Source organism: Hyperoodon ampullatus (genome assembly GCF_949752795.1).
Source record: "Hyperoodon ampullatus genome assembly, chromosome: 2".
Classification (NCBI taxonomy): Eukaryota; Metazoa; Chordata; class Mammalia; order Artiodactyla; family Ziphiidae; genus Hyperoodon; species Hyperoodon ampullatus.
The window spans coordinates 27,497,671-27,513,816 of NC_136915.1; the positions used below are offsets into that span (position 1 = coordinate 27,497,671).

Sequence of the window (16,146 nt, forward strand, 5' to 3'; positions counted from 1 at the left end):
GTCAAATAGGGTTGGATTCAAATTTGGGCTCTGCCGTGTCTTAACTGTGTGATATGAAGCAAGTTACTAAACTTCTGTAGCCTGGGTTTCCTTATCTGTAAAATAGGGAAATAGAACCTACCTTGTGACATTGTTATGGAGATTGAGAATTACATATGTAAAGTATATACGAAAGTTTTATAAGCGATAGTGTTGTTCTCATCATCATCCTCATCCTCATCCTTGCCTTTTACCTTTGCTCACCACATTCAGGTAGATGGAAGAGTGTGCGCAGAGGCCTGCAGGCATGAGACAAGCAGCACCCTTAGAGACCTGAAAGTGATCTGATATGGCTGAAAGTGAAGGGAGGAGTGAAGGAACTGATAATTGAAGTTCAAAAAGTAGATAGAGGCTGAATCATGCAAGGTTGCCTTTGAAACCATAATAAGAATTTAGGGCTTTATTCTGAGGTCAGTTAGGAGCCACTGAAGAATTATATGCAGGTAGAGGAGTGACGTAGCTGATTTTGTTTCTCAGAGAGATGCTTTAGGCTGTCTTTAGGGAGATACTTTATTCTCCCTAGTACCCCAGTGCCTACAACAGTGCCTAGGACATAGTAGGTATTCAAAAATATTTGTTGAATAGAGAGCAGACTTGTGGTTGCCAAGGGGAAAGCGGGGTCAGGGAGGGATGGATTGGGAGTTTGGGATTAGCAGATGCAAACTATTATATATATGTATAAGTGAATCACTTTGCTGTAGACCAGAAACTAACACAAGGTTGTAAATCAACTATACTTCAATGAAATAAATTTTAAAAATTTGTTGAATAAGTTTACTCAGAGTTACTATTTTATCTAGGCCTGCCTGAATATGAGAAAGAGGTGTACACTCCTGCTAGCCCTGGGAAAGATGATGTATTTTAGGGATAATTGTAGTTGCTGTCTATGGAAAGCCAAGAGCAGAGACTGGAATGGGAAGGTAATCCTGGATCCAAGTGGCTGTGTGTCCTCAGCAGACAGGAAGAAGGGGTCCTCACCGGTGCAATCTGCCTGCACCTCACATACCTGCTTCTTTCCTATCTGCTGGCGTCTCTCATTCTGAGTTTTGGCACATGGTCCATTGTAGCCTCACTGGCTCCCTCTACGCTGTGAACTTTCCATCTTAGATCCCTTTAATAAGTGGCTCATGATTTGTTTCTTAGTTCAAAAGCTAAGAGAGAGAATCTGATTGGTCTAAGCTCATCTTTTCATGCAGCATGAGTCCGAATGAGGGAAGTGTGAATACCTGAATAAAATCAGGATTCTGTGAGATAAAAAGAAGGGAAGGGAGATAGTTGTTGGAAAGGCAGTCAATAATGACCCCCACATTACACAAACAATGATTTAACCACAAGTCGTGATAAGTGCTTTGAAGGAGAAGGACAGGGTGCTATAAGAGAGACTTAAATTAGATTGGGGGTGAGGTAGGTTTTAGGAGGTCCGTGGATTGCCTGCTCTTGAGTCAATGCTATATTACTTCGAGTACAGGCTAAGCTGCTATAACAAAAGCTTCCAAAATACAACAGCTTAAATGAGATGTAAGTTTACTTTTACTTACATGAAAAGCCCAGATCTGAGTAGTCCATAGCTGGTAGGACAAGATCTGTCCCAAGGAGTCATCTGGGACCGAGTTTGGTGGGTGGATGCTACTATCTTTAAAATGAGGCTCCCATTTCTGGGTCTACAGCGCCAAGGGTAAGACCAAGAAGTTGTTGCATCACTTCTGCTCACATCCTGGTGACAAGAACTCGTAATGCGACCCCTAGCCGTGGGGTGAGGGGGCTGCTGGGGAATGGAGAGTCCAGCGGGGCAGGCTTGCTCTCTGTTACAAATCTGGGGGATGTTTAAAAAAAAAGAAAGAGGGCTTCCCTGGTGGCGCAGTGGTTGAGAATCGGCCTGCCGATGCAGGGGACGCGGGTTCGTGCCCCAGTCCGGGAGGATCCCACGTGCCGCGGAGAGGCTGGGCCCGTGAGCCATGGCTGCTGAGCCTGCGCGTCTGGAGCCTGTGCTCCGCGGCGGGAGAGGCCACAGCAGTGAGAGACCCGCGTACCGGAAAAAAAAAAAAGAAAAAAGAAGAAGAAGGAAAGGAGCTCACTGGGGCAACTCAGAGTCTCTGCTTCAGGTACCCTGCCCTTGAGGGAGGAAATGGAGGCTTCAAATGGTACTAAATAGTTAAACGCAGTAGGGAAGGCCAGTAAGATGAGGACAGAAGATACACACTGGATTTGGCATTTGAGAACTTTGTATGGTGCCAGAAGGGCAGGGTTGAGGATGAGAAGTGAGGTTATGGAGTTAGACGTATAAGACAACCCTTTTGAATAACTTGGAGGAGAAAGAAAGAAAAGAGAGGCAGAAACACATCGGCCCTCCATATCCCCTAGTTCTGCATCCGCAGATACAGGGGAACAACTGAATCACACCATTTTACATAAAGAACTTGAGCATCCCCGCAGTTTGGTATCTGCGAGTTGGGGGAGGGTCCTGAAACCAATCCCCTTTGGATATCAAGGGATGACTGTAGCCAAATCTAAAACAAAGAACTTTGTTTGTTTGTTTGTTTTTGAGTTGGGAGAACTTTGATAATATTTACAAGCAGAAAATATTTTAAATAGTAGAGGAGAGTGTGAAGATGTGGGAAAGAGGAGTTAGCACCCTGTATTAGGTAAGAGGCAGCTCTCAGAGCAGACAGGAGGGGCTGGGACCGAGAGCAAAGATGCTGAGATGAGCCTTGAGCAGAAAGAAAAACATTTCTTCTGAGCTGAGCAGAAGGCGGTGAGGATGAGTGGTGACGTGGTTATACTGGGGGATATGGGGCGGGGGTAGAGTCCACAGCTCCTGCCCCCCTGGCTCCATTTCCTCAGTAAACCAAGGGGAAGGTGTTCCTGGGGCAGAGGAGGTGTTGGAAACAAAACAACACTCTCTCTACTGGGCCACCTCAGGACTCCAGAAGTCCTGCTGTGATTTCCCCTCTAAGGGAGCAAGAGCACCATGGAGGGGGATCAGTGTCTCTCTCCTTTTAAGAGTGAAAAGGCAAAGCTCAGTGTGAGAGGCCCAGGCATTGACCAGCAGTCCAGCAGATCATTAAAGGGTGGTCAGAGGCAGGCCCTGCAATGCGAGCATCTGCCCAAGCGATGTCCAGGGCAGAGCAGAGGAGGCAGCCTGAGTGGCGGCCTTGACCGATGCAGAAGCATGCCTGAGACAATGCTGGGACTCTCAGTGATGCCAAGGGCAAAGTAATCTTGTGATGATTCTGAGCCTGGCAGTCGTCCAGGTTAGGGATGGCGCAGTACTGAGCTAGCAAAACGTGTGTCCAAATGACACTGTGTCCTCTTTCGTCCTTGCAAGCTGGTGAGGCCCTTGAGTGTCCAGGTTATGCTTATAACACAAAGGGAAAAGACCATTCTCCCCTGTTCTGCTTCCCACCACTACATATTATCTAGGGAGCTCAGGGAACTGCTGGGTTTGAGAGGTCACAGGAAGGTCCAGGCACCAGATCAAAACATAAGAAGTAGACAAAAGCCCAACTGCTTTCATTTATTCACCCAGCGAATGACAGCCTGCTGTGCATGCCGTGCCCAGCAATCAAGCAGGGGGCAGTGGCATTTCTCAGGTCCCGGGCAGCATGGCTGCAGGCATCACAGACAACAGCTGGATTTGGCAGGTGCAGCTGTGTAAATCTGGATCGGAAGGATAGGTCAGCTTGGCAGAGGAGTGTGGCAAGGGCCGAAGTCAGCAAGGTTGCAGGGCTGCCATGGGAATACTCATTCCTGAACATAAGTGAGGTGTGTCCTGGGAACCAGTAGAACTTGGCAGGGATGCTTTGCAGGGATCTGGAGGTATTCTGATCACTCAAAACCACTTGCACAAATGCACACAGACCCTCGCCTCTCTTCCCCTCCATCAGCAGCTGGGTTCCAGCAGCCGGTAGAGGCATCCTTCCACCTCACTCTTCCATATTCTGGGACTTCATTGCCCAAGGGAGTGGGTCCTACATATTTCTAGGAAGTGACCTCCACATCTCAACAGGGAAGAGGGAAGAAGCTCTTCCCCACAGGAAGGTTTTGGATCCTGCCTTGGATAAGATCGGGTGAAGTAAGCCCCTTAAAGAGGGAAGGAGGCATCTGGGAGTCAAGGTTCCTGGGATCCAGAGAGAAAAAGGTATTTCAGACAGAGGAACAGTATGAGAAAGAGCACAGAGGTGTGGTTGGAGATAGCACGTTGAAGGAGTTCCATGGGGTGGTAGCAAAAGAGGCACCTGGTGGAGGATGGGGCTGGAGAGGAGGCCAGGGACCAGATTAGGCTGCAAGATGTCACGTGTGGGGCTAGCTGCTGCTGGAAGGAGTCAGAGCCTGGCCTGAGATGACACCCACCTCAGAAGGACTTGTCACTGGAGTCATGAGACGCGTAGTAGCTTGGGATGTCTGCTGACTAATGATCCACTTCTGTAGATGGCTTTCCAGCATACACAATGCTTGCGCGATTTCCTAGTGTTGTAACTATCTACTGCTGCAAAACATACCAACCCCAAATAGCAACACTGGTTTTGTTCACAGATGTGGAGTTTGGGCAGGGCTCGGCAGGACCAGCTCTCTCTGCTCCACTTGGCATCAGCTGGGTCGCCTGGGATCCTCTGAAGGCTCTGTCACTCACGGCTCCGGCAGTGGATGCTGGGACCTCAGTGGAGACTGTGAGTTGGAACCTCTCTGTGACCTTGCCTTGTGGCCTGGGAGTTTTCACAACATTGTGTCTGGGTTCCAAGGGTGAGTGTCCTCAGAGTCGAGCAGAAACTTTGCTAAATTCATCTTGGGAGTCAGATTTCAGTACTTCTTCTGCACTCTACTTGTTAGCGACTGGGTACAAGGTCTGCCCAAGTGCAAAGGGAGAGGAATGAGGCTCCACCTTTGGTTAGGAGGAGTGTCAAAAAATTGTGAACATGTTTTAAAAATATTGGTTTGGCCAAAGAGTTCGTTCGGGTTTTCCCATAATATCTTAGGGAAAAACTCAGACGAACATTTCGGCCAACCCAATACCACACCCTGGAAGTAGGTCTGATTAGGTCTACATTCCTGAAACTCTGGGTGACTTGCCAAGACCACACAGCCACCAAGAGACAGAACCAGGTTTAACCGTGTCATACTTGCACACGTAAATCGAGTGCCTTCTACACCTAGCACTTTACATCATTTGACATCGTCACTAGGATATGTAATAGTCATTTTTAAAAATAGATATTTATTGGAGTATAACTGCTTCACAATACTGCATTAGCCTCTGTCGCACAACAAAATGAATCAGCCATATGCATACATACTTCCCCATGTCCCCTCCCTCTTGAACCTCCCTCCTACCCTCCCTATCCCACCCCTCTAGGTTATCGCAAAGCACCGACCTGATCTCCCTGTGCTAAGCTGCTGCTTCCCACTAGCTATCTATATTACATTTGGCAGTATATATATGTCGATGCCACTCTTACTTTACCCCAGCTTCTCCCTCCCCCCACCCATGTGTCCTCAAGTCCATTCTCTATGTCTACGTCTTTGTTCCTTCCCTGCCACCAGGTTCATCAGTACCATTTTTTTTTCTTTAGATTCCATATACATGCATATGGTATTTTTCTCTTTCTGACTTACTTCACTCTGTGTGACAGATTCTAGGTCCATCCACCTCACTGCAAATAACTCAATTTCATTTCTTTTTATGGCTGAGTAATGTTCCATTGTATATATGTGCCACATCTTCTTTATCCATTCATCTGTCAATGGACACTTAGGTTGCTTCCACATCCTGGCTATTGTAAACAGTGCTGCAGTGAACATTGTGGTACATGTCTCTTTTTGAATTATGGTTTTCTCAGGGTATATGCCCAGTAGTGGGATTGTTAGGTCATTTTTTAGTTTTTTAGTTTTTTAAGGAACCTCCATACTGTTTTCCATAGTGGTTGTATCAATTTACATTCCCACCAACAGTGCAGGAGGGTTCCCTTTTCACCACACCCTTTCCAGCATTTACTGTTTCTAGATTTTTTCTAGATGGCCATTCTGACTGGTGTGAGGTGACACCTCATTGTAGTTTTGATTTGCATTTCTCTAATAATTAGTGATATTGAGCATCTTTTCATGTGCCTCATGGCCATCTGTATGTCTTCTTTGGTGAAATGTCTATTTAGGTCTTCTGACCCCTTTTTAATTGGATTGTTCGTTTTTTCGATATTGAGCTCCATGAGCTGTTTGTATATTTTGGAGATTAATCCTTTGTCTGTTGTTTCATTTGCAAATATTTTCTCCCATTCTGAGGGTTGTCTTTTCGTCTTGTTTATGGTTTTCTTTGCTGTGCAAAAGCTTTTAAGTTTCATTAGGTCCCATTTGTTTATTTTTGTTTTTATTTTCATTACTCTAGGAGGTGGGTCAAAAAAGATCTTGCTGTGGTTTATGTCAAAGAGTGTTTTTCCTATGTTTTCCTCTAAGAGTTTTATAGTGTCTGGTCTTACATTTAGGTCTTTAATCCATTTGGAGTTTATTTTTGTGTATGGTGTTAGGGAGTGTTCTAATTTCATTCTTTTACTTGTAGCTGTACAGTTTTCCTAGCACCACTTATTGAAGAGGTTGTCTTTTCTCCATTGTATGTTCTTGCCTCCTTTGTTGTAAATTAGGTGCCCATATGTGTGTGGGTTTATCTCTGGGCTTTTTATCCTGTTCCATTGATCTATATTTCTGTTTTTGTGCCAGTACCATACTGTCTTGATTACTGTAGCTTGGTAGTATAGTTTGAAGTTGGGGAGCCTGATTCCTCCAGCTCTGTTTTTCTTTCTCAAGATTGCTTTGGCTATTTGGGGTCTTTTGTGTTTCCACACGAATTGTAAAATTTTTTTGTTCTAATTCTGTGAAGAATGCCATTGGTAATTTGATAGGGATTGCACTGAATCTGTAGATTGCTTTGGGTGGTATAGTCATTTTCACAATATTGACTCTTCCAATCCAAGAACATGGTATATTTCTGCCTCTGTTTATGTCATCTTTGATTTCTTTCATCAGTGTTTTATAGTTTTCTGAGCACAATTCTTTCTCCTCCTTAGGTAGGATTATTCCTAGGTATTTTATTCTTTTTGTTGTGATGGTAAATGGGATTGTTTCCTTAATTTCTCTTTCTGATTTTTCATTGTTACTGTATAGGAATGCCAGAGATTCCTGTGCATTAATTTTGTGTCCTGCAACCTTACCAAATTCATTGATTAGTTCTAGTAGTTTTCTGGAGGCATCTTTAGGATTTTCTATGTATAGTATCATGTCATCTGCAAACAATGACAGTTTTACTTCTTCTTTTCCAATTTGTATTCCTTTATTTCTTTTTCTTCTCTGATTGCTGTGGCTAGGATTTCCCAAACTATGTTGAATAAGAATGGCAAGAGTGGACATCCTTGTGTTGTTCTGGATCTTAGTGGAAATGTTTTCAGTTTTCCACCATTGAGAATGATGTTTGCTCTGGGTTTGTCACATGTGGCCTTTATTATGTTGAGGTAGGTTCCCTCTATGCCCACTTTCTGGAGAGTTTTTGTCATAAATGGGTGTTGAATTTTGTCAAAAGCTTTTTCTGCATCTCTTGAGATGATCATATGGTTTTTCCCCTTAATTTGTTAATATGGTGTATCACATTGATTGATTTACATATGTTGAAGAATTCTTGCATCTCTAGGATAAATCCCACTTCATCATGGTGTATGATCCTTTTAATATATTGTTGGATTCTGTTTGCTTGTATTTTGTTCAGGATTTTTGCGTAAGTTCATCAGTGATATTGGTCTATAATTTTCTTTTTTTGTGATATCTTTTTCTGGTTTTGGTATCAGGGTGATGGTGGCTTCGTAGAATGAATTTGGAAGTGTACCTCCCTCTGCAATTTTTCAGAAGAGTTTGAGAAGGATGGGTGTTACCTCTTCTCTAAATATTTGATAGAATTTGTGTGTGAAGGCATCTGGTCCTGGACTTTTGTTTGGTGGAAGATTTTTAATTACAGTTTCAATTTCATTACTGTAATAGGTCTGTTTATATTTTCTAATTCTTCCTGGTTCAGTCTTGGAAAATTGTACATTTCCAAGAATTTGTCCACTTCTTTGTGGTTGTCCATTTTTTTGGCATATGGTTGTTTGTAGTAATCTCTTATAATCCTTTATATTTCTGTGATGTCAGTTGTGATTTCTCCTTTTTCATTTCTAATTTTATTGATCTGAGTTCTCTCCCTTTTTTTCTTGATGAGTCTGGCTAAGGGTTTATCAATTTTGTTTATCTTCTTAAAGAACAGCTTTTAGTTTTATTGATCTTTGCTACTGTTTTCTTCATTTCTATTTCATTTATTTCTGCTCTGATCTTTATGATTTCTTTCCTTATACTGACTTTGGGTTTTCTTTGTTCTTTCTCTAGTTGCTTTAGATGGAGGGTTAGATTGTTTATTTGAGTTTTTCTATTTTCTTGAGGTGAGATTGAACTGCTATAAACTTCCCTCTCAGAACTGCTTTTGCTGCATCCCATAGGTTTTGGGTTGTCGTGTTTTCATTGTCTTTTGTTTCTATGTAGTTTTTAATTTTCTTCTTTGATTTCTTCAGTGATCTCTTGGTTATTTAGCAGTGCACTGTTTAGCCTCCATGTATTTATGTTTTTTACAGCTTTTTTTCCTGTAATTGATTTCCAGTCTCATAGTGTTGTGGTCAGAAAAGATGCTTGATACGATTTCAATTTTCTTAAATTTTCCGAGGCTTGATTTGTGACCCAAGATGTGATCTATCCTGGTGAATGTTCCATATGCCCTTGAGAAGAAAGTGTATTCTGCCACTTCTGGGTAGAATGCTCTATAAATATCAATTAAATCTATCTGGTCTACTGTGTCATTTAAAGCTTGTGCTTCCTTATTTATTTTCTGTTTAGATGATCTGTCCATTGGTGTAAGTGAGGTGTCAAAGTCCCCTACTATTATCGTGGTCCTGTCGATTTCCCCTTTCATGGTTGTTAGCATTTGCCTTATGTACTGAGGTGCTCCTATGTTGGGTGCATAAACATTTATAATTGTTATATCTTCTTCTTGGATTGATCCCTTGATCATTATGTAGTGTCCTTCCTTATCTCTTGTAACAGTCTTTGTTTTAAAGTCTATTTTATCTGATACAAGTATTGCTACTCCAGCTTTCTTTTGATTTCGATTTGCACAGAATATCTTTTTCCACTCCACTTTCAGTCTGTATGTGCTCTAGATCTGAAGTGGGTCTCTTGTAGACAGCATATATATGGGTCTTGTTTTTGTATCCATTTAGCCAGTCTGTGTCTTTTGGTTGGGGCATTTAATCCATTTACGTTCAAGGTTATTATAGATGTGTATGTTCCTATTACTATTTTCTTAATTGTTTTGAGTTTGTTTTTGTGGGTGTTTTTCTTTTCTTATGTTTCCGATCTAAAGAAGTTTCTTTAGCATTTGTTGTAAAGCTGGTTTGGTGGTGCTGAATTCTCTTAGCTTTTGCTCATCTGAAAAGCTTTTGATTTCTCCGTCAAATCTGAATGAGATCCTTGCTGGGTAGAGTAATCTTGGTTGTAGGTTTTTCTCTTTCATCACTTTAAGTATATCCTGCCACTCCCTTATGGCCTGCAGAGTTTCTGCTGAAAAGTCAGCTGATAACCCTATGGGGTTTCCTTTGTATGTTATTTTTTGTTTTTCCCTTGTTTTTAATGTTTTTTCTTTGAATTTAATTTTGGTTAGTTTGATTAATACATGTCTTGGTGTGTTCCTCCTGGTGTTTATCCTGGATGGGACTCTCTGTGCTTCCTGGACTTGGGTACTATTTTCTTTCCTATGTTAGGGAAGTTTTCCACTATAATCTCTTCAAATATTTTCTCAGACCCTTTCTTTTCCTCTTCTCTGGGACCACTATAATTTGAATGTTGGTGCATTTAGTGTTGTCCCAGAGGTCTCTGAGATCGTCTTCAATTCTTTTCATTCTTTTTTTCTTTATTCTGCTTCTCAGCAGTTATTTCCACCATTCTGTCTTCCAGCTCACTTATTCGTTATTCTGCCTCAGTTATTCTGCTTTTGATTCCTTCTAGTGTATTTTTCATTTCAGTTACTGTGTTGTTCATCTCTGTTTGTTCTTTAGTTCTTCTAGATCTTTGCTAAACATTTCTTGTATTTTCTCAATCTGTGCCTACATTCTATTTCTGAGATTCTGGATCATCTTTAGTATCATTATTATGAATTCTTTTTCAGTTAGATTGCCTATTTCTTCCTCATTTATTTGGTCTTGTAGGTTTTTACCTTGCTTCTTCATCTGTGACATATTCTTTTGCTGTCTCTCTCTCTCTCTTTTTTTTTTTTTATGAGTGGGATTGTGTTCCTGTCTTACTGGTTGTTTGGCCTTCCAACACTGGAGTTTGTAGGCTGTTGGGTAGAGCTGGGTCTTGGTGCTGGGATGAGGCCTCCGGGAAACCTCATTCCGATGAATATTCAGTGGGGTCTGAGGTTCTCTCTTAGTCCAGTGGTTCAGACTCGGAGCTCCCACTGCAGGAGCTTCGGCCTGACCCCCAGCTCATGAACCAAGATCCTGCAAGCTGCATGGAGTAGCAGAAAGGAAAAAGGGGGAGAACAATAACAAAGTAAAAAATAAAATTAGACTAGGAAACTAACAGATATGTTAGAAAGAATATAAAAATTAAAATATAGTTGAAACAACAACCAGAAGGTGAAACAGAACCACAATAGTAAAAAAGAGGAGGAGAAAAAAAAAAAGGTGGAAAAGGCTTTGGCTATGGAGGGCGGGACCTAAGCAGGGGTGGGGGTTAGGTGGTGGGTGGGGCCTACGTTTAGGACCCACAGGGCTGGAAAAGGCCCTGAGGTGTGTGGAGGGTGGGGCTTAGGCTCAATGGAACAGAAGGGGCCCAGGCATGCCTCCCACCTCTGGTCTCAGAGGGCAGGGGACCCCATCTGGGAGCTCAGTAGGTTTCCTGGGCTCGAGTAGGCAGGGCCAATGCCCTCTGCTACTTTCCTGCCTGCTCCTCTGGTCCTGGAGGGCCCTTCTATTCTCCCCACCCCGCCTCCCTCCTATGGCCCCAGGACCCACGTGGCCCAGAGGGGGCCTCTGAAGGCATAGGACCTGGCCCGAGAGCTGGGCAGACTTCTCTGCTGATTGGGTAGGGGATACGCTGGGCATGCTCCTCCCTGATCTGAGCCCCCAAGGGTCCATCCAGGTGTGGGAACACCTCCCACCTCTCAGCTGCCCCTCAGGGGCGTCAGTCCTCTCTGGCCTCTACTTCTCCTCCCCCTCAGTCCCCCCACGTCCTACCAGTTCACTTGGGAGTTCCTCTCATCACGTTGGGCGTTGAAGTCCCCCACCAGCGTCCCAAGGGTGCCCTAGTTGTGGGGAGACATGAACTTTGCGTCTTCCCACACCACCATCTTGACTCTGCCCCTCTAATAGTCATTTTAAACTTAACATTTCCAAAGTCAAATTCCTAATTTTCCTAAACCCATTCTCCTACAGTCTTGGCATCATCCTTGATTTCTCTTTCTCCCACATCCCACATGAAACCCATCAGTTAATGTTTTAAGTTCTGTCTTCAAAACACATCCAGAATCTATCCATGTTTTTCTCCATGGTGGTCCAAGCCAACATGACCACTCACCTGAGTTACTACAATATCTCCTTGCTTGTTTTTATGCTCTGGTCTCACCCACTGAGAGTGCTAGCCATTCTGGTCTCAACATAGCAGCCTCAATGATTCTTTAATAGTATAAGTCAGATTATGTCACTCTTCTTATGAAAACCCTGTAATGACCCTGCATCTCACTCAGAGTAGCCAAAGTCCTTACAACGACCTCTCTGACCTCATCTTCTACAAATTCTCCTGGATTATCCCCCCTCAGTCTCCTTGGCTTCCTGCTTTTCTTCTAACAGGCCAGGCAAGCTCCCACTCCAGGGCTTTTTTTTTTTTTTTTTTGCGGTATGCGGGCCTCTCACTGCTGTGGCCTCTCCCGTTGCGGAGCACAGGCTCCAGACGCGCAGGCTCAGCGGCCATGGCTCACGGGCCCAGCCGCTCCGTGGCATGTGGGATCTTCCCGGACTGGGGCACGAACCTGTGTCCCCTGCATCGGCAGGTGGACTCTCAACCACTGCGCCACCAGGGAAGCCCCACTCCAGGGCCTTTGCACTTGCTCTTCCTTCTGCCTAGAGTGCCCTTCTCCAGGGAGCTTCATATGCAAATGTGCTCAAATATCACCTCCTTGGAGAGGTCTTCCTGGTCCACCCTATTTAAAATTGCAGCTCCCTCCCCACCCCTGCTTCTCTCTAATCCCCTTTATTGCTTTATTTTTCTCCCTAGAACTCATTATTATAATACATACTATATATTTACTTTAAAAAGTGTCTTTTCTCTCCACAGCTCAGGGGTTTTATATTTTGTTTACTGCTTATTCCCTAACACTTAGAATGATTATTCTTATTCCCTAACAGCCTTATTCTTATTCCCTAACACTTATTCCCTAACAGTTGAGCACATAGTAGGCTATCACTTGTTGGATGAATAAATGAAAACTACCATTGTGCTTCTGGCAACTTCTCTTTATCTTTGTAAAAGCTATGTTTGGTGTGTTTTGTTGCTCTAGTAATATAACTTTTATTGTTTCAACATGATTTGTTTAATCTCACTTAATAATTTGGTCTTAAATTCTATTTTGTTTTCTCTTCCTCTTCTACCTCCTTTTTGTTCTTCTTCTTACAAAGTTATTGTCCTTTCCCCCCCCCCATTGTTGGAAAGACTTCAAAGTGTTTCTTTTTGTTTTAAGTTCCAAGTCATATTATCTGCTAAGAAAATAGGATGGGAGAACAGAGCTTCTAGGTGGCCTAGGAAAATTGTTTTGTCTCAGGTAAAAAGTTCCTATGGTGGTGACTCATATGTAAAGTGATTAGTATTCTAGCATTAACTTATGATTAGTAAAAATACACGCACACACACACACACACACACACACACACACACACACACCCCTTCCAAGATGGGGTAGAGCTTACTAGGTAAAGGGAACAGTTATTGCAAAAGCCCTTGGGTAGAGGTGGGCCTGGCCCTTCTGATGAACAGAGAGAAGGCCAAGTGTGGCTGAAAGGGAGAGAGAGAGAAAGAGGAAGAAAGACAGTTGTGTGTGCGACACCTGAGGATGGCAGTGAGGCAGGCAGGGCCAGCTCAGGGAGGACACTGTAGGTCAGAGTTAAACATTAAATTTTTATTCTAAATGTGATGGGAAGCTATGGAAAGGCTTAAGCAGGAGAGTGATGTGACGAGTTTGTATTTTTAAAAGCTCACTCTGGATTCTGTGTGGAAACTAGATTGCAGGGGGCAGGCGTGAAAGCAGAGAAGCAAGTCGGGATGCCATTGCCATCATCTAGGTGAGAGACAATGGCCACGTGATCTAGGAGCCCACCGATAGAGATGGAGAGAAGCGGGCAGATTCAGGATGGGTTCTGATGTGGCTTCCACAGGGCTAGCTGTGGGGGGCGGTGGGGGAGCAAAGAGAAGAATCAGGAACGATTTTCAGGTTTGTAGATTGAGCAACTAAGTGGATGGTGTCCTGCTATGTACTGAAACATTGCCTAAAATGGAGATACTTGGAGGGGAGCTGGTTTTGGGGCAGGCAGAGCAGGGCAGGAAATCAGGAGTTTGTTTCGGCTAAGTTGTTTCAATTGCCTGTTTGACCTTCAAGTGAAGATGACAAATAGGCAATTGGATACAAGAGTCTGGAGCTGGGGAGAGAAGTCAGTGGTGGTGATAGAGATTTGTAAACTCATAGGCAAATAGATGATATTTAAAAACCGTGAGACTGGATGAAATCATGTAGGGAGAGAGTACAGAGGAGAGAAGGGAGCTTGGGAGTCCCTGGGAACAAGCCCTCGTTAGACAAACAGGAGCCTGGGGAGAGCAGGTCTCCCAGGGCTGGGGCTCCAGATCGGGGGTCCAGTGGAGCAGACAAAGGTGATAAGTGACAACCATATGAATTGGTGGCATATGTAAGAATTCTCAGAGATCCTTGGGAAAGGGCGCTCTGTAAGAGACCGGATTTCCTGAAGTCTTGCAGACTGAGGGTTCAGTTTATTGCTGCTTATGCATTAAAAGGAAGTGTGACCTGCTAGCAGGAGAAACAAGAGGACGTCTGGATCACTCCTCTTTTCATGGGCTGGTCACTCCCACCTACCATGAGCCTCCCAAGGGCAGGTGCCCGGACTCCTTTGCCTCTGTACCCTGTGCCCTGCTCAGAATAGCTGTGGCTTGAATGAGGGAATAGAATGATGTCTAACAGGCCTTGTACAAATTGTCTAAAAAGGAGACCGTCTAAATAATGAGATCTGCAAGCCAACAGGAAAGGGGACACTGAGAAACCAGGATCCCTGGTTCCTTACAGCCCAGCCTGCAAGCCCTCTTCAGCCATGGAACAGTGGCACTCTTTGCTTCTCCTCCTGAGCGAGAGAATATTTGCTTCCCTCTCCAGAATGGTGGAGAAACCCATCCATCCCCAAGCAGAGCATCCTGCAGGCTCACAACATAGACAGGGAACATATGGAGCAGGATTCCTCAGAAGTCCCCAAGGAAGGAAGATGGTGGTTTCTCCTCCCTCTGAGCTCCCTCAGTGGATCCTGGTGGATGGGCAGGGGGAGCATCAAAACCAGTAGTGGGGGGACCTGGGTTGAGAAGCAGATTTTAAAAGCAGTTTCTCTTCAAATCACCTTTCATACCACCTGATAAGCATCTTGATTCACCATGGCATTGGCAGCAGTAAAATGGGCTATATCAAGCAGAACTATCTTGAAACATTTATTTCCAATTCAAAATGGAGCCTTATATTGTGCTTGTCATAAAACTACGTATTATTCTCTTCCAGATGACTATAATTGCAAAGTAGAGCTTGCTTTGACATCTGATGGCAGGACAATAGTATGCTATCACCCTTCTGTGGACATTCCGTATGAACACACAAAACCTATCCCTCGGCCAGATCCTGTGCAGAATAATGAAGAAACACATGATCTAGTGCTGAAAACCAGATTAGAAGAAAAAGGTGAACACTTAGAGCAAGGACCCATGATAGACCAACTTAGCAAAATGTTCTTTACTACTAAGCACCGTTGGTATCCTTGTGGACAGTATCATAGATGTCATAGGAAACTGAATCCTCCAAAAGACAGATGATATTGAGGTTTTCAGGAATCAAAGAGAAATGTTATCCTGCATCTCATTTGCCATTTGAGAAAATACAATTGGGTATATTCACTAATACGTTATATAGTAAAATAATAAAATGTCTTCTCATAAAAAAAAAAAAGACCAGTACTGGGAAAGGACCTTGAGCAGATGTGGTTGGTGGTGGGAGTGGTGGGATGGGGTAAACTAGAGCAGGGAGGGTGGAGCTTCTGCCGCCTCCAAAGCTGACCTTTGGTTTAGTTCAGCCGGGAGTTCCCTTAGGATGAGGTGGCTTCGTCAGCCATGAGAGCATAGAAGCAGAGATATCTGTTTAGGAGGAAGAGGAAAGTTGAAGTAGAGATGAGAGAGAAACTTCTGGAAGTTCTCTGATGGCTCTACTTCCTGACTTCAGGCTTTCCCCAGGCCCAGCTGATTTAGGGTTCAATGAGATACCCTTACATCCTCCCAACAAATTGTGCCTGGGGTAGTCTGAGATGATTTTTGTTCCTGAACACAAACAGAACCTCCACCAAGACAACACAGCAGCCCAGGCCACTCTTGGCCTGGCCTCTTTCACTTTCCCAGAAGGGCTGGTGCTACGGCAGTACTACAGGGAGCTCTTCTCCAAAAGTTCTGTCCAGCTGCCCCTGGCTGGATTCCCATTTGTTCTGTGTATCAGTGAAAATATCTCCTCATCCTGTAACCCTTGTTTGGATTCCACTGTCTGCCCTTGTGATGTTTGGAATAACAGGAAACAAGGGCATCCTTCACTCAAGGCTGTCTGGGAATTACACCTGAAAACACCAAAGCCACAAAGGCAATTAGAACAAAGGAACTCATAGCCAAACCCCAACTGTCCCCTGGAAACCCAAATGGGGAAGTAATAACTAGGACATTCTCACCTTTGACAGAGGAAGAAACTAACTACCC

At 43.9% G+C, this 16,146-nt stretch overlaps 1 protein-coding gene across 1 annotated transcript; it reads left to right on the plus strand.

Moving 5' to 3' along the window:
- Positions 1-14,796: 14,796 nt before the first annotated feature.
- Positions 14,797-15,188, plus strand: LOC307048437 (large ribosomal subunit protein mL42-like; the record flags this gene model as incomplete). Its single annotated transcript, XM_079697520.1, is given in 2 exon segments — positions 14,797-15,154; positions 15,157-15,188. Coding segments are annotated over 2 exon segments (390 nt in total).
- Between the last annotated feature and the right edge of the window lie 958 nt (positions 15,189-16,146).